Source organism: Procambarus clarkii, chromosome 24 (genome assembly GCF_040958095.1).
Source record: "Procambarus clarkii isolate CNS0578487 chromosome 24, FALCON_Pclarkii_2.0, whole genome shotgun sequence".
Taxonomy (NCBI): Eukaryota; Metazoa; Arthropoda; class Malacostraca; order Decapoda; family Cambaridae; genus Procambarus; species Procambarus clarkii.
Window position 1 is genome coordinate 14,418,516 of NC_091173.1, and position 23,574 is coordinate 14,442,089.

The window sequence follows — 23,574 nt, forward strand, 5'->3', positions numbered from 1 at the left end:
TATTGCTTGTACTTAACAATTTGTCTTGGGGAAAACACAGCTTGATTTTTGGCCGCTTGCGCCATATGTTCTAATTGAAAATTGAGACAGCTGGAAGGTGTTTTTTCTTACTATGATTGCAGTTTAAAATGCAATATCATCATCTTATTCTTTGGCTGCATTTTGACCCTAATTAAGGATATAAAAAAAATGGTGTTGGTCGATCACAGACCCAAATTCCGTGTGCTTTATGTACTCCTATTGAAACATAGATATATATATGTAATGGTATGAGATATATGAATGAGATTATATAATTAAGCACCCCTATAACTCTAGCACTTCTTAAACACTGTATAATGATGTCATTTACAATATATGATCAATACAGTGCAATATTTTATTACTAGTACACTATTGAGTGTCGTTCTCGCATACAAAGACCCACGCTCGTTAATCCAGCTGCCCAACCCCCTGTTTATGAATGAAAAGCGTTTTACACACGACTCACAACTGATGACATCCGAACACTTCCGGAACAAGTGCTTCGTTCATGTCCTCTGTTCGAACCACAATTCTATAAATGCTTTACCCACGTACTACAAATACAAATAATCGCCAATAGAACCTAAACACCTAACCTATGCCTATATATGCACAATATGCTAATAAATTATAATAATAATTTATATTTGAGAAAATTCTCATTTTGAATGAAAAGTACAGTATGTTAAAATTTATGAATGTATCTGGGATCGACTGCTGGATGTAATAGACTTGAGTCGAGGACGGGTTGCATAAAGGTATACAGTATATAAAAAAAACTATCAGGAATAACACTACAAACAAGCCATAAGGACTGATTTCAAGCTAAACCAAAATTGAAATCCTCTACTATATATATTAATCCATACCACTTCTTTTAAAGGTTTAATATAGTATTAACAAGGGGCAAAAACTTTATGCTTCTCTAGCCACACTTTACTATACAAAAGGAGATACATTTTCACCCATGAAATCACACACCTCTCTTAGCCATACAGTGCCGTATATACTAAGATAGCACTACAGTTCAAAAGTTATTGGAAGAAATCGTTAGAAATAATGCGGTAACTTTGTGAGAAGCTGCTGGTTTCTTGGTCACGTGGGTGCTACTAAAGATGGTAGACTACAGGTAAATATAGGTAGATACACGATATATATATATATATATATATATATATATATATATATATATATATATATATATATATATATATATGTATATATGTATATATGTATTTATGTATATGTATATATATATATATATATATATATATATATATATATATATATATATATATATATATATATATATATATATATATATATATATATATATGCATATGCATATGCAATTGACGACCACGAAACATTGATCATTTGTATGCGGAAAATCCACAGAGAAATGGGAAAGGGAGCTGAACGTTTCGGCCGACCAAGGCAGTTGTCAACACCATACTAAGAGAAATAGACACGAGGGTGGAGGCCACCACTGGATCCTGATCACCCATCCCCTGGGAAAGAATTAACCAGAAACAAGTATAGACTAGCTTAGAATGGTCAAAAGGATTAAGCAGTAGGAGAATAGGTATAAAAGATGAAAGAAAAAGCCTCATTGAACACACAGATAATATATGATTATAATATTGTTATGAGACATTGTAATTCTCCCTATCAGAGTTTTTTCTTAAACTGTTGTGCAACATTGTAACTTAAAACTAGGTAAAGTTTATACATACCAGTATTAACATTGAGAAAATTTGGACACTGACTGATTAGGGCAGACTAAATTAAATTCCGTTCCACAAAACCATTACAATTGGTAATGCTTTGCACACACATACATACAGACATGCAGAAAGATCAATAGATAATGAAAAAACTGAGAATACAATCGGTGAGTGATTTTGAATTTGGCGGCATGGAGTAGTTTGGTGGGTGGCCAAGGGCGGCGCTGCTGCAAGTAAACAAGAAGACCCAAATTCCAGCAGGGCTTGTCATCAGTCATCGCTTATTTACCTCTCCCAGATTCACTCGGCCAGGTATAGCATTGAGGGTCGGCTATTATCTTAGTCAAGGCTGCTTAGGCTCTACGGTCGTCTGATTTAGTATAATTTACGTATATTTGAACACAAACACCAGTCCCTCCAGATCCTCCAGCACTAAAGTTTTTATTTTTTTTATTTTTATAGTTATAATTCAGAAATTTGATATACTCTTCTGTAGAGAATGTCAGATATATTTGATATACTCTTTTGAAGTATATCTGGAGTATATGAACTGGAGAAACCAGATTGACCAGGCAGTGGAGTGGTTGGCTGCCACTTATGACTTAAATACTAACTAATATGTATTGTGCTTTGGATACCAACCAGGTGAAGGCTGGATGCTGACCTAAAAACAGGTTTCGAGATAAAGATATGTAGACAATCAGTATAGCATCACACAGGTGAAAAGCACGTCATACTCGCTGATATAGTCTGCTGTACTTGTATTTCATGTTATGAGGAATATGCTTGTAAGTAAAGAGAATATCTACACATAAGGGATATGGTCAGATGTCATATTTTGACATATTTTGACAAGGCTTGTTTTCTAATGTATTGGCATAGTTTAGGGTCATTTGAGTTAGGTTAGGTTGGTAAGTTTTTGTAGGTTTTAAGATTTATTGATAGACCATATTGGGTACAATGTAACTTTTATACCAATATACAGGCAGATGGGACAGGAGCATCCAATAAGTGTGCAGACATTAGAAATGTTAGTGATGTCGCATACTGTGTCTTGTGCACACTATAAAACAAACTTTTATTCCTTATTTTCATTAGGAATATTGTTGTTTGGTTATTGTTGTTGTTATTATTGTTATTATTGTTATTAAGAGCAGTGAGGGGGGCTAACTCCTATGTGCCCTGTCAGTGTGAATTTGGAGAAGACAGTAAGTATAGTCCCCTAGTGGAGGAATACAAGTCACCAGGATAGTTAAAGTCACACCTCATAAACGTTGATGTAGTCTTGTAGAGATTTATGAAGCTAAACATGTTTTGTAGGGCTGCGTAGTGTTTCTTCGTCACGAAGTGCGAGGGGGGGGGGATATGAAGGTTAAGCGGGTTAGTGCGAAGGTAAGTTTTAGCAGAGTAAAAACATGGGCAGTAAAGGTGGAAGTGTACTGTGTTTGCTTCTTACTGTGGGCACCACCAGCAGGTAGGAGAGGCAGTCATCCGATGACAGAGGAGATAGCTTGGGAGGTATGTATGGCCTATGCATAACCATGCAGGACAAACATTAAATATTTGGGTGTGGTGTTGGATCATGGGCTGTGAAATACATCAGAATGGAGGTTTATGCATCAGAATGAAGGCTGGTAACCTTCATGTCTGAAGTAGAGGTTGTAACTCAGACTGTTAAAGAGAAGAACAAGCTTTCTTGCGAGGTGGCAGTCTTTCATTTTCGTCTAGAGGGAGGGTGTCTAGAGAGGTTAATGAATGTACTTTGGCTGCTGCTCAATCTGCAGTTTTGTTCCCTCTGATTCTTACATAAGAGGGGACCCACTGATGGTGAAGATGCCAACCCGTTTTGTGGTAATGTCTAAGGCACTCCGGATGTTCCTGACAAGTTGCCCAAAACTTTATGGTCTGCAAAAAGTGACAAGGAGAAGAGCTGTCTTGGAGTCTACAAACATCACCACATCTCGGGGGCAAGTGACTTGATGTATAAGAGCATAATAAATGGCGCATGGTTTCCCAGCTAGGCTGGAATGACCAGAGGAGAGTTTCCAATTTTGACAGAAGGAAAGCGAATCAAAGTACAGTATGCCGCAGCTGTAGGTGATTGGAGTGAGAGTGTATGTGACCCATCTGTATATACTTTTGAAGAATATTGAATATCACACCTGGCATAGTTCTAAGAATAATGTGGAGGTTAAATCTGAGATCTTCGCCTTAGGTGCCGGGGTTAAAAGTAACCTGGTGTCCACACATATAGTGCCCCCCCCCCACCCCCACCCCTCCCAAGAAGGGAAAGGCGTGACATAGGATATGGCATAACTTGCTTAGGAGTGAGTTGCAGTGCTCCTAGTGCCTCATACATTCTTGGAAAGAAGGTAGAGCGTGTTCGTCATGTATGTAAATCTTCAGCAGCATCCCACGTTGTACCTCTCTACAGACCAAATAGTAGATGGTTTGTTGGGAGGGAGTTTATCCATGAAAGTATCTTGTAGTTTTCTTGGAGATGTACGTATCAGAGTGACAGTACTCCTAACTTTGCAGATAGGTAATAGGGAAAGAAGCAAGCACCCCAAGGGCTATATAGATGTGGTTATGTTAGGTTTGTTTAAAGAGTAGCAATGCTGACCACTTCTGACCACTTGTAGAGTTCATGTAGATCTCTCTGTAAGGCTTTAATATCATTATCATTTCCCACTTTAACATAAATCTTTGTGTCATCTGCAAATTTGATGATGTGGTTTGTACTATTCTCATCTATGACATTGATGTACCTGACAAAAAGGGTAGGTCCCAAAATGGACCCCCTATGTTGACAATTTCTGTGGTGCTGCACATGCATTACTCAGTTCACCCCTATGCCACACAGGCTGGCTTCAAGCCATTGGTTTTAAATGAGGATTGGACACCAAACCTTTACTATTTGTACTTATTCAACCAGCAATAATTGGGAACCTGGTTATAAAGCAGTTTGCAAATCATGTTTCAGAGAAAACGAGTATACCTAAATTAAACTGTGTAAGAACGAATTAAATGTAACAATATCAACATGTTCAACCCAAAAATTGCATTGAAGCATGTTTGCTAGCATTGTGGTATCAGTACTGATGATTACTTTATTAGATCTGCTCTTGGATACCTTTTTGAACTCTGTTGCTATGAATAAGAAATGGTTTTGGCACTGATTTTAAAACCTAACCTAATATAACTCAACATAATTGGTATCAGGTTATATGACATCCTTACTACTTCCTCTCCTAACATCTGCTGACTTACCTTGGTCTTCAAGACACGTCCCCTCATGCACTGTATTTTGATGGGTCGCAGCAGTGCTTTTGGACAATTTGCCCAACTTCTCATTCATTGCCTTCTTATATGCTACATTATTAATTAGATACTATTTTAATAATATAGTATTTTGAACGGTTAATTTTGAAAATAAATAAAACATAAGTGACATTTCTATTCGCATTCATAACTTTATAGTGCATTCCATTTTTCTTCTTCTGTGATGCTTAAAAAAAAATTCAAATGTTTCTGGTGTATTTGGGTACAATACAGTTTGTACTTAGTTTCCATCTATGTTCCTTTGTATTGGTCACATATCCTTACCTTATTTTTGCAGACAAAATGGAAAAATCTCAACAAATGAAGAATGTACAAGACTGTACAGATACAAGTGACTGTGTGGAGCTCTCTCGAACATCAGGCCTGTATCTCAAGCCAATAGCACGGCTTAGTATCACAGTTACACTACCACAGCTCAAGTCTGGCCAGTCAATCTCCAACTGGGAGGTAAAACAAATAATAATTCAGGATATATTTATGAAATGTTTGGTAGACTATAATAGAAAGATACTTTTAATTTAAATACAAGCTTTACTTAACTTTAACTAAAGATGCAACATCAGTGTTGTCAAATTTAGCATTGGGTAAAAAATATTGTACTGTATTGTAATTACTAAGCCAGATAAAGGTAATAGTAAGGTAGTAATTGACAAGGAAAATTACCTAATACTGTATTTTAAATGGCAGGAGTAAATTTATAAGTTAATGATGACCCTTTCTCACACCTTACCTTGATGATCTCAAAGCTCTAAACATTATAAGTTAAACATTACATTTTCATCTTTTTGTTTCTTGATCAATCTATCTAAATACTGCACCTTGTTCTGATTTTATTATACAGTATACTGTATTAGTTATTATTACACTAGAAGTAATATTGTTATGGTCATTTACAGAAATTATTAATATCTTTTCATGAATTTGTTTCTGGGACTGCCCAGTTAGTAACTTCACAGAACCTATTGCACAGACACAACAGGATCAAACCCAATTTGCCAGTAACCTGTGATTACAGTATTTCAGCCCACTGGTTGCAAGGACCAGAATCTTGTCCCTTGTATGGGATGATGGAGCACATAGGGATCAGAGATTAACACACAACAGGTGAACCACCCCTAAAAACTGAAGGGGAGTTGCAAACACTCCAACTCCCTTTGAGAAAAGTTTTAGAAACCTATAAGCGTTAAAGCATGTGGTAGTTCTGGGGATCAACGTCCCTGCAGCCTTCTGGCTGGTTGCCTGGTCAACCAAGCTCTTAGATGTAGGTGCTCACAGCTTGATGTATGAATCGCAGCTTAGTTTATCAGGAACCCTTTGGGGGTGTTTTTCAAATTCCCTCTAGCTGCGAGAAATTGGCGAGTTATGTTTAGAGGGAGAGTGTTGAAAAATCTTGAGCCCTTGATGTTGGTCTAATTGTCTCCCAGCTTCAAACTGAACGGCAGTGCTGTGAGCTGCATGTGCTACCCGTGGTCACTGTCTCAATAATGAACCCCCCCCCCCCCCACACTCAGAACATACCTGTAGTTTAGAGTGAGGCACCTCAATTACCAATTTCAGGTTCTGCTGTTTGATCTTAATTTAGCACCCAAGACTTGTATTGTGTTATCTGATTGTTCTCCAAAGCTACACCTTCACAAGGTTCGAGTTCTAATCTACAGTACTTTGACTAGTGATTGGTATGGGCCCCTAGTTAAGTTTCCTGCTTGCAAGCCAGGGATTTGGTTGTGTGTTCTAGCCCACTTTGGCTTCATTGTGAAATTTGGGAAATCCTAGCTAGTGCCAGTATAGTTCCAGATTTGTTAGAGGTTGGTCTGGAACATCGAGGCGGCGGCCTCCTCTCTTTCATTGCTAGCTGAACTTTATTTTTATGTAAGTATACAGTAGACTTAATTATAAATGGTCTATTTGTATAGATTTCACATTTATATACACCCTTGGCTTTTCTTATCTTGCTGCTATGTAAAGACTTGTAGTGAACCCAAATAAATTAAATGGTACATAATATTTCTGTAATACTATGTAGTAATACATATCATTGGGAACACTTGAGATGTAATACTGTGTATAGATCCTTAAATAAAGTTGACCCCAATATCAAGGGTTGAAATACTGTATTTTTGTATGTGCAAAGAGGGTTTGTAGTATGGTAGCCTGCATATTGTGAGTACATCTTTGTTGGATTATGTTCTTGCATAATGGGGAAAAATGGAAATAAAGTGTTTTAATTTTCCTCTTAATTTCAGGTAATGGAAAAGCTACGAGTAGCTATTCTTCCAGAATTATTTTCAGTTATCAAAGTGACTAAGAGCACATTAGAATTCTTAAGGTTTGATGCTGAAATTGAAAATAAGAAGAATCTTCCACAGGTCATTAGTAAAATTGATCAAAAGGTAAGCATGTACAGTACTAAGCATTTAGTTTTTTATACAAATACATGTGCACAAATATGGGAATATACATACAGTACTCTTTAATCATTATCACCCACCATGTCAAATACTAAGAGTAGGTGCTAAAGAGTAAGAAAAAGCTAAATCCAATAAACATTGGTGAAGACACACCGAGAAGAACATTACAACACAAGAGTCGAGGAAAGAGATGGACGTTGGTGTGGACATAACGCCACAGTTGCTAATAATTGATAATACAGACATTACCATTCAGTGAACACTATTTGCAAGGCCAGCTGGTCACTATCTGGGAACTTATCTGTACTTAGTAGCTTTTTTAATATTCATAAAGTTCTCCTTCGAGAGAGAGAGAATTTTGTCCTCATTCTGAAACACACCGAACTCCTATTCTCCCTTTTCCACTTTGTTTTCACACACACAAATTTTGAATTCTTCCATGTTTGCTCAGTTCAAGACAAAATTCAATAATGTTATAAATCTAGTCATGTTTTGTTTGTCATTTTCAATACTGTTATTAATCAGGCAACCATGTTTTGTTTTACATGCTTCCTTCACAGTGTTGCACAACTGTTCACTACTTTCAGGGCATCAAGTTGAGTGGGTTCTCCGACTTGCTAAAGATTCGAGCTACCGAGGCAAAAGTTCCCTTCCCATCTCGCTATGATTGGGACTGTTTCTTCCGAGATGCCAAACACATGAATGAGATGAAGCCTGGTGAAAGACCCGACACTGTTCACTTTCAAGTGAGTAAATGTATTATTTCATGCGATAACAAGTTTAATAGCATTTATGATTATTCTGGAACTGTTTATATTGTTCACTTTCAAGGTGTTCTATGGCACCTAAAATGTAAAAAAGGCACAAATACCATCACATCAGAGAGAGGGAGATAGATATAGATAGATAGATATTCAATACCTGGAACTTTTCAATGTCTTTTCAGGGTATCTATCTAAAATGATCCCATTATCAATATGAATTACATTGTTATAACATTTATTCTTGCAGTGAGTAAATGTTTGCGAATTTTCTTTTCTTTCTATGCCTTTGGCTTTTTAGTTTGTTTAAAAAATTTGTTTATTGCCATTTGCTCAGTAGTGTTTTATGGTTCTGTTTCTTGTACAAGCTCTGGCATACACCAGTCGATCTTGTTTCATACTCTAAGACCCATTCAGATGTCAAGTTCAGTAAAGTAAAATATAAAAATAAATATTTTGTATAAAAGAATCTTAAGATTGTGAAATAAAAAGGAAAGACAGATTCATGTCATCATTTACCCCTAGTATAAATCTGTTTGTCTTGTGTTGACCTGTTGATTTTAGCAGTGAGAGAGACGAGTCAAGGTACATCAAGGTATGTCTCATTAAGCATGTTATAAAGTTTAGGTTGTGTGATCATTTAAGTGCAGTGATTTGTACCGTAGAAGCGTATTCAACATTCTCATAAAGACTATAAATATATCTTGTACAGTACTTGTGTTCACTAAGAACAGGAGAAATAAACCCATTCTCTTTCAATGACTATCTTTTCTCAAGTACAATGACCATAACTATATGCATTATTATAATACAGTCTATACTAGTGAATTATAAAGAGTGAAACATAGTGATAATGACTTTCTGTGATTGAAACTCAAAAGATCTAATAATAAAAGCTAATAGTATATTTTTTTTAACAGCTACTGTGCACTGCTTAGAAGATGACTTAAGACCATGTAATGTGATGCATGCGCTGTACTAATAATCCTCATTGTTGGTGATTTCTAGGACCTTCCGTGCCGTTGGTTTGCTCACTACAATGACACAAACATGAACATGCCAAGTCCCTATGTATTAAGCAAAGTAATGGCAACCTATGGAGAAGTTCGAGTGGTGGACATTCCCATGTGCGATTCGTACCGCAAGAAGATGTCGGCTTCTATCAATGGCATCCATACCTTCAGTTTTGGACAAGATTTGGTGTTTGAGGCATATGTGCAGTTCAAAGAATATATTGGATTTGCAAAGTGTATGCATGCTTTACAGGGGAAAAAACTGGTATTCATGGACGGTGACAAGGCTTGGAGTACTAATATCAAGGTGAGATTAATTTTTATTATGTAAGTCAGAGACAGTGGGAGAATGGGACAGTGGACCCATGGGTGAATGCCCATTCTCCCATTGTTTCTGATGAGCACAACTGTGCTTGAAAGCACTCAGATTAAGTTTTTCTGTTAAAAAGTTGTTATTTTACATTATTAGAGGTTTAAAATATATATACACACACATTTTTTCTTTTTATATACGGTATATTTATACTGGTGTGTGTGCATAAATATAAATATAATATATATACTGTAGATAGCCATAGGCTTTTAAAAAATTTAATTGCTATCAATTCACCAGGTTGACTTTGATCGTACTAAGCACCTGTCAGAATACTCCATCAAGAAACGCACAGCTGAACGAGAGAAACTGATTGCAGCAGACCGTGAAAAAGAAGAAAAAGTTCGAAGGAAGAAAGAAATGGAAGAAATGAAAGTTGAGGCTGAAAGGTACTATAACCCAGATCTTTCCCTTTAAAGTTGCATTAAGTAGCAACTTAATGCAACTCGATGTCAAATGTCAATGACTTAACAGGTGAAAGCCATTGATATTTTATATACAGTCTCTACACATATATACATTATCATTACCCCCATTTCCTAATTTGATGGTGTGTGGCAAGACATCAATTTAGAGAAAAAATGGAATAATATTTCATATTTGTACAAAAATAAGGTCTATTTTTTTTATTTTTTCTCCGTTGGTTTCAAAAATTGCAAAAAGGGGAGGGGAGGGGGGAATTTCTAACATTATGTAAAACTGATGAAAACTTTTTATGGGCTCTCACATTACTTCTTATTAATCACAACCTCCTTACCATAATTCACAACCATCTTACCAGTCACCAATTTTCTGAAGGTCATTGTTACCTCGGTGTAAGTCTTTAATAGACCTAGGTCATTACCACTACACCATAGGGCATTACCACTACAGTACACTGTATGTCATTACCACTGCAGCATACATCATTACTCTACCACCTGACCATAGTTATTCACTACCCCATAGGTTATTATCACATCGCTATTATATATATATATATATTTTATTCAATCAGTTTAAAAAAGGGGGTGGGGTGTTGCAATATTGTATTTTCCATAATTCTTTCTGATGGTGCTGTGTTTGAAGGCTGCAGATTCAATATACTCACTTTTAATATTGTTTTCTAATTTGATGATAAGCTCAGTACCATATCTTTAAAGTTTGAGGTGTTACTTTTGGTTTGTCTAGAATCTAGATATTTCTCTAGTACTGTATGTATACTTTGTCACAATTACTACCAAATATTGTGGACACTCCCACAATGGTAACATTGTTTCTGCTAGATATGCTATTGATAAGTGTGCTGATTATTGACGTTGTTCTGTGCATAACTATTGAATGGTATTGGCTTTATTAAGGGCATTAGTGATGTTACCTGAGCCATTATTTTGGTTCTGTTGGTGTAACTTTTGTATTGGTTTCATTGCTCGCTTTCTGCGCTAATCAGATGTATGGAATTTTAAAATTTTGGAGGAAATTGATAATAGACGATGAGTCACAATAACGTGGCTGAAGAAATGATGACCAAAAGATGAGGAGATGACAATGTTTCAGTCCGTCCTGGACCATTGTCGGGTCAATTGTGACTTGATCTACTTGATAATACTCTAGGACGGACTGAAACGTTGTCATCTCCTCATCTTCTGGTGTGTGGTTTGGTCATCGAAATGATAACATACTTGTACCTGTCAAGGAATGGCTTGTTGCAACTCCAAAAATGAATTAAGAAATCTATTGACCCATCTCTCTCTTTTTGGTAATGATGAATAAAGTAATTTTTGTAGGGTTCTCTCTAGAATTTGAACTTAAATACAGTACCACCATCTTTTACATATCAATGTGTAGGAAATAAAAGGAGTCATCTCGTGCTAATTGTATAATGCATCTTCAATGAGTGTCCTAAAAATGATTATAATACTGTAGTGCAAATCCTTTTATGTTCTTGCTGAGGCAGTCCTCATTCTTTTTTCAAATTCATGATTCTCAGTGCAAGCAAGTTGCAGATGTCTCAATAGGGAGCCAAACCAGCTTGTGCAGTTTCTCAATAATAAATATTTTCAATTAAATATATGGGGAAAGTTTGACTTGGAATCAGATCCTTAAGGAAGGCGAGTTTTTAGGAAGAATGTAATTACCGTGTAAGCTATTTATAGTAATAAGTAGATGACTTGTGTGCAAGTTTAAACAGTTTATTTAAAATGGAAAGAAGATGCTAGACTGAGTAGCTGTAAAAACCTGTCTCACTTTAAAAAGTAACTTCAATACAGTATCAAAGATAGTTTGTATACATTTCTAAGATCTTAGTAAAAAAAATTAAGATGTCACAATGTTCTTTGTTTGAAACCAGGATGAAATTAGAAGAGGAGCAGAAACTCAGAGAAGAACGTAAGGAAGCAAAGAGAAGGGAGAAAGAAGAAAGAAGAAAAGCAAGGGAAGAGAAAAGACGAAAAAAGAGACTCATGAAAGCAGAAGAAAAGATTAAACAAGAGGAGGAGGAAGAGGAGGCTAAGTTTGCTAGGAAGATTGCTCTGGAGGAACGCAAACTATTACTGGCTCAACGCAAGTTAGAGAGTATTCGTCTTTTGGATGAGCTGTTTGAAAGGATAAAGGTATTATTTTTTTATATCCCTAGGCTAAAGAATGTGAGAATATAATTTAATAAAATTATTGGATGTACAGTATATATTTTAATGAGCATGAGAGACTGAACATGTGTGTGAGTAAGAGTGAGTGACTGAGAGACAGAGAGAGAGTATGTAAAAAACAATATAGGTCAATGTGAAAATGACATAAATTGATGTAGAAAATGGTCAGAATTAGTTTTGGTTGTATTTTGCAACTAATATATATCACTTATCATGGTCAGTATGCATGTGCGTGTTATTGTTTACATTTTGAATACCAATAGCTTTTTGAGGAATTACGTGAGTCATTTCTTTTTTTTATTGCATAAAAATGACTAAGAGACAGAGCATTATGAAATACATCTCATGTCCCATAACCACCGATGGGGAAACGCCTTACTTTTGTTTGGATTTTCTTTTCTATCATATGGATATTTCAACCATATGGATGTTTCTAAAATATACAGCAACAACAACAACATGGATCAGTGTAGAATATATTTTGTCAAATAAAAGATTTAAAAAAGGTGTTTGTTTTCGTTGCAGATTGTGAGGCAGAAAGAAATATCTCACCAGCGAGAGACTGAACTCTTTCAACACATTGATGTGCATAATACAAAAAAGGTAAAGGAAATAAAGAAATGGAGAAGAGTTTGCAATAATTATAGAGTTACATATCTTTATTTTAGTGAATTGTCCTATTTCCTTATATAAGATATGTAAGTGAGGTTAATCTCACTTCCCATAGACCCAACTAGGTAAACTCTCATGGCATTTCCTGCATTAGTAATAACAGACAACAAATTACTTCCTATACATCATTTTTGTATGATTTGATAAGGCAGTTTACTAGCTTAAATATTATTTGCACAATGATAAATATGTATGGTAGTCGAGTCACCATCATGTAGATCTGTGTAATCAATATTAAATATTTTGTAAGTTTTACACAGTATATCCATTGTTCCTGAAAAAAACTCTTGGTATGTGTTTAATATACAAAATATTTTACAATATAATAAAAAGACATTACTTTGTAAAATTCATTTCAGGTCTAATGCAATATTAAATATATTCAGAATTTTTTTTGTCTTAGTTAAAGGACTGTAAGCTGCAGGAGAAGTTGGCAAGTAAGGAACGGATGCTGCGGGATAAGCTAGTCCGCTCCTATAAATCTAGGGAGGAAGACCGAATGGAGCAGCAACGAGAAAAGGTTCGGAAAGCTGTTCAAGGAAAGGTTAGAAATATTTACATTTATATAATTATTTACTAGAATAAATTAAGAGTAAAAATAATGCTCTTCAGTGGAGAATGCTGACATTTAAATAAAGCTTTTCCTGGCAGCCCTGTCAGTAGCTTCCCTCAGCTTAGGCACTAGCTATTATCTTGAGGTTATCTTGAGATGATTTCGGGGCTTTTTAGTGTCCCCGCGGCCCGGTCCTCGACCAGGCCTCCACCCCCAGGAAGCAGCCCGTGACAGCTGACTAACACCCAGGTACCTATTTTACTGCTAGGTAACAGGGGCATAGGGTGAAAGAAACTCAGCCCATTGTTTCTCGCTGGCGCCTGGGATCGAACCCAGGACCACAGGATCACAAGTCCAGCGTGCTGTCCGCTCGGCCGACCGGCTCCTGACCAGACCAGTCGCTATGCAAGCGACTGGCGACAATTACCAGACACAATAGCTGTGCAAGGCACCTGCAAACCTCTACCCACTGGAGATGGGCCTATGGAAATCCCACTTTACAGTGTGAGATACAATTTTTCGTTTGTGTTGCAATGCATCGCCCTCATTTCTGAGCCTGATGATGCTGCAAGCAATAGTTCTCGTAGTCCTATCTGCTGCTCATTCCAGGTAGAAATTTCAGTTCCCATGTTCAGTTGGTGTGGTGTTCCATTTTTGAATTGTACTTGTTCCTGGTGGGTTGCAACTTTTCACTCTTCTCCACAGTTCAGAGCAGGTAGCAGCCTCCCTTATTTCCAATCTGCTTCGCATTTGTGAGGCAGCAGTACGAGGTGATTTACAGGGCATTTTACCAGTTCTTGGTTCTTTGCCACTTTTCTTGTTGATTTGTATCTTCTGGCATTAGTAAAGCCACTCTGGTAAGATTTTGTTTAGATTGTTGTCCCAGTACCCTTTGTCAGACTTATAGGGGATTTCCTCCATTTATGGCTGCATTTGGTCCTATGGAGCCAGGGTGATCCAAATGTCCTGTTGTACTAGTGCCCTTCTGCTTGACTCTGCACAATCCTGTCACATTTCAGGATTACTACCCAAAGCCTGATTTTTTCAATGTTATTCTTGGATCTCACTTGTTTTCAATTTCTCCTCCTTTCTTCTTTTTTTGGGGGGAGGGGGTTCATATATATCATATTACAAATTATCTGTTGCTATTACATATTGTCATTTAGTAATCTTCAACTTGTTATGTTTTTAGGTTCGCCTGCAAAGTGTTATTTCAGCTGCATCGCTGTCTTCCATCTCAAGTGCTACAACTGATACCAACTCGGATTCCAGCTCTGATTCAGACTCCTCCTCCTCTACTTCAACTTCATCAGAATCAAATCCACCCAAAATTATAGTTGGTAAGGTTACTAAAGATTATAGATTGTGTAATCTACCATTCCTGCTTATTAATCTAATTATTGAAGAAAAAAAAATATATATATATAAAATAAATAAATAAATGATGTGATTAAATCACAAAAATTAACACGTGATGAAAAATGTGAGTGTCAGACCACGAAGGAAGAATTGAAACAGGAATTTCATGAAGTACTTTCATATTTAATAATGCATTTTCAGAAGGGTGAAGATGTATTATTAAATATTATTAAACCCCTTCTGAAGATGTATTATTAAATATGAAAGTACTTGAGGAATTTCCTGTTTTAAGTCCTCCTTCGTGGTCGGACACTGTCATATATAATTGATCTGTTTAGTCATGCAATTTGGTATAAATAAGGAATTATTTATCCTGTCTGCCTTTCTTATGATTAAACTGTACATAGGAAATACTAGATACTGCACTGTTGCGCTCTGAAGCTATAGTTAAATACTAATACTGATGGCTGCCTTTTGAGTAATTACAGATTTAAAGTAGTTTATACACTTGTTGATCCCTGTGCATTGATCCCATAATTATGATTGGATATGTGAATAAGTAATATACTGTATTTTGAGAAGTACACATTTAGGTATGATATATACTTATAAATTTTAGATGGTATTCCAATTAGTTTTATTCTTTATTAATAACTATTGAATATAAATACTATACAGGTGAACCTTATTTAACATCATCCCAGTTAACTTCATTTTGTTTTTCATCATTAAAAAAAACTAAAAAATCTAACATCAGACTGATTATTTTTGTTTTTTCCCCAAGTTCCCAATAATAAAAACAGTGTGGAAGCCTCTGTTACTTACAGAAAACCAAGTACTGTACAGTATTTGAGTGCTAACTTAAATGTTGTTGATGAACACTGTATTTATACTGTGCCTAAAACTAAACTCTTTGTTTACTGAAAATAATAACACAAAATACAGTACTGTACAACAAAGTTATATAATATTATACTACGCCGTATACTGTAATATAATAGAACCATATGTTTTTGTTAAGAAATTACGAAGTGACTTTAGCTGCTGCCGAAACAAACACATCTTGCCAGCTGATCACAGACAAACAAACAAGGTGTGCGAGTTCCAAGTTTGATATTATTAGTAAACAATTTCCTTGGCACACGGATTCCTTTCCCCTCACCCTATAAAGGTGGAAAATTGGATAATGATAATCTGTATATGCTTTGTTTACATTTTACACTTCTTTCAATATGAGATGGAAAATTGGATAATGATAATCTGTATATGGTTTGCTTACATTTTACACTTCTTTCAATATGAGGCCAGTGTCAATTACTCATGGAGCACCATACTTACATATTTTGTCAATTTCAGGACTGGGTCCATCTTTTCCAGTAAAGTCTTCCATCACAATTAGTCTATACTGTAATGTCTTTACATCATATCAGATTCGCTCTGGGGTCCACCCTAAAAATAAAATGTTATTTCTTGTTCTTATCATTATGAGATGCTAATGCAATCATGACTGCACGAAGTCTTATGCCATACAACTCTTAATTATCTATTCCTTTACTTTTTTTTATAGAGTAACCCTAGATAGTGGGGGAGGGGAGTTGTAGCGTTACCAGAATTTTGTTCCAGTTATAAATTTGAGAAAAAATTTATTGCAATATGGGTGTAATATTTATAATCTATATAATGTTAAGCAAGAAGATAATGCTTTTTAATGTAATCAAAAATTCCAAAATATTGCTGAAACAAAAAAAAAAGTAGATCTTATAGAAAAATTAGACATGTTCCTACTAGAAGTGCCAAACCAACCATGTTGTAGTGGATATGTGGGCCTGCGGACTACTTGAAGGAACAGTCTGTTGGTCCAAGTTATCATAAGTCGAGCCTGGACCCAGGCTGGGTTTGGGGAACAGAAGAGATTCCAGAATTCACTCCTGGTACTCTTGGTATTGTATTAATTAAATTTCAGGTACAAGTTTTTTAGATTGTAATTTTTATCAGATATTGTTCAGATGCGGTTCCTAATCGGGTATCAACCTTCCAGGTCGTATGCGTATGGATCAAGTGAATGATGAAAAACATCAAAATGACCCCACAAGTTGGTCACAAGTTAGACCTAATGAGCCCCAGCAATTCCCACCATATTATGAGGGTTTTGGCGGTAAAGAATCTCATAACTTTCCCGAGGAATGGGGGCATGATGATGTATATTATGACCAGGGACGAGGAAGGAGCCGAGGAAGATGGAGATTTCCCCGAGGTCCATGGAGGGGTCGTGGTTTTAGGGATAGGGGACGAGGTTTTAGAGACCGAGGTCGTGGCTTTAGAGGTTCTTGGCAACACAACAAATTTGGACATGAGAGGGAAGTAAAACCAACAACATGGTACAAAAGAGAGGATAATGACAACCTTTCACGGTCTAGATCCCACTCTAGATCAAGATCCAGGTCTAGAAGGTCTAGGTCTAGAAGGTCCAGCTCTCGCTCATATTCAAGATCTAGAAGGTCACGGTCAAAGTCCAGATCTCGGTCAAGGTCTAAAAGGTCTCGCTCAAGGTCCAGATCTCGGTCAAGGTCTAAAAGATCGCGGTCAAAATCTAGATCCAGGTCCCGGTCCAGATCCAGATCCAGATCCAGATCCAGATCCAGATCCAGATCCAAGTCCAGGTCCAGATCCAGATCCAAATCTAAACACAGGTCACGCTCAAAGTCTAAACACAGATCAAGATCCAAATCAAAATCTAAAAGGTCACATTCTAAGTCCAAATCAAGAAGTAGATCAAAATCCAGATCACGCTCCAAGTCTGGTTCAAGGACCAGGAGTAGAAACAAGAAACATAAGCGCACTAGCCGTGAAAAGTCCAGTCGATCACCTGATAGACGAAGAGATAAATACAGAAATGAACGGCACAAACAAAGTGGCAACAGAAAGGACAGTGATAAAAAAGATGATGATATTAATTATGATGATCTAAGGGAGAGTGACTTGGAGCTGTCGAGCGATCCAGAGGACAATCGTTATGAAGATGAATATGTTGAAGAGGAATATGAAGACAACTATTACCAAAACTTTCATCCACGAGGTCATGACCGTGGGGGCTACCCAAACTTTCGAAGAGGGTTCCGTGGACGTTGGCCTCGAATCTGGCGAGGGAGAAATCGAGGCAGTGGATATCCCGGCTATTTTGGTCATTATGAAGAGCGTGATGATTGGCGACAAAGTCAAATGGGTGCAAGAGATCCTTATCAAGATATATATGTAAAATATTTTGAGAGCGTGGCTGACCGTGAAGCTGCAAATAAAGATAGCAATGTTGAAGAAAGGAGATTACGAGAAGAATCCAGGGATCAAAAAGAATTTGAGGGGGCTAGGGAAAGAGAAGTCGACCATAGAGGTACGTCTAAAGATAATAACCGTAGTTATGTACAGGAAGAACTTCATGGTGGTCTTGAGTCCAGAAGTTGTAATGACTACAAAGATCAGAGAAGTATTGAAAGAATGAGAGGTAAAAGTGACTGGACAGGAGAGTTTGATCATAAACCAAGGGAAAGTAATGATAGGAAATCTCACCCATATATTGATAGTCACAAAGGAGATAATAAATTACTAGAAAGGACAGACTGTGCACCTGAAAGAAGAGGAGCAGAGAAATATGAACAAAAGCATCTAATAGCGGAAGAAGTTAATGTTCGAAAACATGATAATAACATTGACTTTAATCAGAGGCATATCAGGGAAAAACCAAGACTTGATAGAGAGCAAAATGAGGGTGCTCGAAAGGTCCTTCTTCTCCACGAAAGAGAAAAGCACTGTGAGCAAGGAGAGAGAAGCAAAAGAGGACTGAGCTATGATAGTAATTTGCGAATCCCTAGTGTAGTGAGGGAAGGCAACAATGAAAAACGATATGGCATTCCAGATAAGCCAGGTTTTGAAAGGCTGCATGAGAGAGATGACAATAGAAGTGATGGTATTGATATGAGGTGGAAAAATCAAATTCTAAGGGCTGACATAGAAAGAGAAAAAAGGGATATATCTGTGAAGGACAGGCTAAGCTTTGGTAATGTCAAGCATCACAGGGATATTAATCTTATTGAAAATAGAACAAAGTGTGCTTTTCCTGCTAAGGCAATAAGAGGGAGACAAAATATGGATCTTATTGAACCTAGAGGAAGACGTATCATTAATCACAATGAAACCAGAGGGAGAGTTGATGTAGACATTAACAAACCAAGGGAAAGAAGAGACATTCAGTCCAAAGAACTCAGAGTTAGACATGACATCCATGGTGAAAGGAGAGTAAGAAGTGACATGAAACATATTGAAACTAGAGAGCGGTCTCAAGCTGAACTCACTGTAGATAGAGACAGACATGATGAATGCAGTGAACTCAGAAAGAGGCGTGAGCACAGCGAAGGTGACAGACATGATGAACGTAATGAACTCAGAAAGAGGCGTGATCGAAATGAAGCTGACAGACATGATGAACATAGTGAACTCAGAATGAGGCATGAACATAGTGAAGTTGACAGAAATAATGAGCGTAGTGAACTCAGAAAGCGGCGTGAGCATAGTGAAACTGACAGGCATGATGAACGTAGTGAACTTAGAAAGCGACATGAGCACAGTGAAGTTGACAGACATGATGAACGTAGTGAACTGAGAAAGCGTCGTGAACACATTGAAGTCGACAGACATGATGAACGTAGTGAGCTCAGAAAGCGGCGTGAGCATAGTGAAGTCGACAGGCATGATGAACGTAGCGATCTCAGAAAGCGGCGTGAGCATAGTGAAGTTGACAGGCATGATGAACGTAGTGAACTCAGAAAACAGCGTGGGCATAGTGAAGTTACTGAAAGTTATAAGTCTGAAAGTGAAACAGATGATGATGATAATGAGTGTGAATCTCCTAGAAAAAGACATGGTGATAGTAGTAGGAAGAGAAGAAAACGAAGAAAGAAAAAGAGAGATGAAAGAAGTGATGACGGTAGAAAACATAAGCATAAAAAGAAGAAAAAGAAAAGGGAATCAGAGAGAGATTGAAATTATTTTTAGGAACTCTTTCAGGTTGACAGAAACAAAAGCAAACAAAAAGTATTTTGGCAACTAAAAATTTAACAAAAAGAGACTTGAAAAGGAAATAAAATAATAAACTGCAAAAGTTTTTGTTTAGTTATAATTTATTTTCTTTCAGGGAAGTGCAACCAATATATTGCCATGCTTTAGAAAAGTCATTATATTATACACATGAAAAATGAACCGAATTTACAGACACTATTTTTAACAATATATTGTTTACATACCATGCAATCTTATGTTTATATGTTTATTGTCATTTATCCTATGATTAATTTTAATGGTATTTCATTAAGAAATTTTAATACATCCACTGGCTGTATTTTTTTTCAGGTTTCTCTTTCAGCCTATTATATTTCTTACACAGGAATACTTTAATAGACAGCTTACCAAATGTTGCTGGAACAGTGGTTTGTGTGATTTAGAAAACTATAGATGACAATGTTTAGCAAGTGACTATCAGCGGAGTGATTTTAAACCCCTTTCTTCTGATTTTGGAAGAGTTTGAATCATTGAACGTAATTTATCTTTGAAAAATGCACTGTGACAAAATGTAAATAGTGATTTAACTCAATGAACTAAGTGATGGTGCAAAGAAATTGTAAAAGATCAGGAACAGTTTAGTTTCTGGCAGAATGTTAGTGAATCAAGTGACCCGATTGGTGGTGGTGGTGGTGGGAAGGAACTTTGTACAATAATTACGTGTATAGATAACACATTTTTAAATATGTAGCCGATGGAACCTGTGAAGTGATACATTGAAAAGTTTGTAATATAAAATACTTGGAGATTTACTCTTATTGGAATAGAATGTCGTCAAGTGTTGTATTGATACGTGACCATTGTCGTCTGTCTTTTTAGTTCAGAATGACAAATGCAGAATTAATCATGATCATAATTCAGATATACAGTAACTTCCATAGTGGTGAACTTTATTTTGGCACATGTGCAATAATGTGTAAATAAGGGAGTCTATACATGCAATAAGGGGTCTTGCAGTCTTCGGTTGTACAGTACAAAAGTGAGTACAGTAGTCCCACTGTAGACTTCAGAATACAAGAAACATTGAACGGTATATATCAGCAAACTTTGTTGATAGATTTTAAAAAATTTATTTGTACATTTAGTGACCCGGTAATTACATTGCTGTGAAACAGTGAACATGTATTTTTAAAATTTTTAGAAATGTGTTAATGCTGTAACATTCATATTTACTTAATATACTCCTTTACATTACATTAGCAAAGGGAGTGGAACAGCATGTATGAACCCAACATACTGTTCAAGAGAGGTAATAATGAATGCTATTGGAACATGCAAGTGTTTATCCATCCACATTATAAAATGTCCTGGGGATTTACATTTATTTTATATATAACTGTTTAAATTGATACATATATGTGTGCAAAGATTCCTCAGTGCCTCCCTTGTAGACTTAAGCTACTGCCCATGAGGCCACATTATTCTCTTCCTTCAACAGGCTGATGACACGTCTCGCGTGGTAAGGTGATGCTGTTCACCACGCAAGGTGATCTCTTGAGCAGCAGGATCAGGCTCCTCGGAGGATAGTGAGGTGTTTTTATATACAACATAGTAAATATATTTATTTTATATTATGAAAAAACATTTATATAGGTACTGTACATAATAAGTAAATTAGATAGATTCCAAGTAACCAAAATTGGAATACAGGTATTCAGCAGTTGCTTAGCTAGTAGTAGTTTAAAAATGTTCAACCTTGTAGTACAACTGTTTGATGTTAAAAATAGACCTTAATTTGACTGTGGGCAGTGTAAAAATTGGTAGATATTCTACAGCCTTTGTTTTAATTTTGTCCTCATATTCTTTATTATTTTTATACCATACTTCTACCTATAATAACCAATGTATAATGGTGTTTCACATAATTTTGAAGGACATTTGAAATATTACAAGAATTTTCCTGAATAATCAATAAATTTGTGTGCCAGAGCTGTGAAAGTTACATAAGCATCTAATGCTGATTGCCACTTGTGGTTTAGATACATTTGATAGCCCAGTTGTCCGTTTTTTGGGTTCATACACTGCGAGTGTATGAACTAGCATTCATGCTAGCATGTTTGGTTCATATTCTTCAACATTATCTGACCGTATGTGTTCTAAAGTTGTCAGTTTAACAATTTATTCAAAGTTGCTCAAATTGTTTGTCGCAACAATTTTAAGGTGTTAAACTTTGCAAGATATGAGGAGAAAGGACTTAATGCCAGCAATGAAAGTATTATTAAAAAGTGCTGCATTTGTAAAAATAATTTGTAGAAAAATAAAAACTTTGAATTTTCTTAAACCTGGCTCAGTTTTGTGCTTTCTAAAAGCTGTGTGATGTACTTGTTCAATTCAAAAATTTTGGATTTGGTTTTAAGTTTGAGGCATCATCATAACCTCTGGAAGGATATGCTTTTTTTTCTCTCTCACTCTCTCATGATTACAAGACAAATAAACTGAAAGGGAGAGGGTTGTTTCTGCACTTTGTGTGGGCTTTTATCATCACTTTAGTGAAGCACTATATATGTTTGTTTGTCTTTATGTGTTTTTATTAATGTGTATTGTATACTGTAGTGTGATAAGCACATTACGTTTAGATAATTTATCTATGGGGTAAATAAAAGATTTTACTAAGGACAAAGGAAAGTGTTCGACTCCTCCTCCATGCCATCTGAATTAATGGTAAAGCACGAAAATGCAGGTAAACTACAGAGACTTTAAGGCCTGCATTAATGCCAGGTTTTGTGTCATAAGGAAAAGTGCTGCATTTAAATAACAATTCTTACCTGCTTCTGGGATCATACACTTAAACTTTGCTCCTTCACCTTTGGTATACATCCGAACTTCTCCAAAAACTCTGATTGCCATCTATTTTCAATCTGTTATGAAAGCCCAATAGCAACATTCTATTGCTATAGCAACAATAGCATCATATCTTCCTGACCAGAGTGACAGCTTAAAATAGTCACTCGTTGTGGACTTAGCAACTGCATCAGTCATGCCATTACTAACTGATTGCACTAAATTTCCTCAATATCTGTAATATATTGTACACTGCAATATCATTTGAACAACGTATGGAAATACTAGTTGGCTTTGTTTCTCTTGGATGAATTCACACTTCAGGACTTGCACCTCAGTGGCTCTGCTGACTTACATCACTGACATGTCTTAGGACACAGACACATGGCCTGGCTTCTGGGAGATTGCCAAATAACACTGACCTAATCCCTTATATAACTGTACCGACCATTACCAATTAGCAGCCCCTAGTAACAGAAGTTCAGAGTAAGGAAGCTCTTTCACTTACGGGGTGGTGGTGTGGCAAAAATACACTTGAGGCTTGTGACCTCTTATGGTTTTATGAGGTAACTTGACTCATTCTTGGACTTCGATACTCCTATCTAGGGTTTCCAAGCTTAGAAGGTTTCAGAGCATCTATGCCAGTTGATTTGCATACCTCTTGCCCTCTTTCCATATTAGGTATAGTTCAGGGTAAACCTTTCCTGGTACTTATCAAATTGTACCTAGTTGGGCAGTGCTGCATGACTTGATCAGAGGAGTAGGAGTGAAGTAATTACATGTGGTTGTAGTTCATTGTGCGTGCTTTAGGTCATTTGGGTACAA

At 36.4% G+C, this 23,574-nt stretch overlaps 1 protein-coding gene across 2 annotated transcripts; it reads left to right on the forward strand.

Moving 5' to 3' along the window:
- The first annotated feature begins 1,965 nt into the window (after positions 1 to 1,965).
- On the forward strand, positions 1,966 to 21,740 carry LOC123761753 (trichohyalin). Of its 2 annotated transcripts, none has more exons than XM_069330638.1 (11): positions 1,966 to 2,063; positions 5,371 to 5,540; positions 7,337 to 7,483; positions 8,089 to 8,247; positions 9,271 to 9,582; positions 9,889 to 10,037; positions 11,978 to 12,239; positions 12,801 to 12,878; positions 13,351 to 13,491; positions 14,693 to 14,840; positions 16,898 to 21,740. In XM_069330638.1, the coding sequence occupies exons 2-11, from the start codon at positions 5,376 to 5,378 to the stop codon at positions 19,891 to 19,893; spliced, it is 4,557 nt and encodes a 1,518-aa protein (XP_069186739.1). In that variant the 5' UTR covers positions 1,966 to 2,063; positions 5,371 to 5,375; the 3' UTR covers positions 19,894 to 21,740. The 2 variants fall into 2 exon arrangements, with proteins under 2 accessions (XP_069186739.1, XP_069186740.1); XM_069330639.1 differs by having other exon boundaries at positions 13,351 to 13,467.
- The last annotated feature ends 1,834 nt before the right edge of the window (positions 21,741 to 23,574 follow it).

Excerpts from the sequence above, each read along its gene's own strand:
- LOC123761753 (XM_069330638.1), top strand. The coding sequence starts at position 5,376 with ATGGAAAAATCTCAACAAATGAAGAATGTACAAGACTGTACAGATACA. Across the intron at positions 8,248-9,270 it reads CCGACACTGTTCACTTTCAA|GACCTTCCGTGCCGTTGGTT; the intron begins GTGAGTAAATGT and ends GGTGATTTCTAG. Across the intron at positions 12,240-12,800 it reads AGCTGTTTGAAAGGATAAAG|ATTGTGAGGCAGAAAGAAAT; the intron begins GTATTATTTTTT and ends TTTTCGTTGCAG.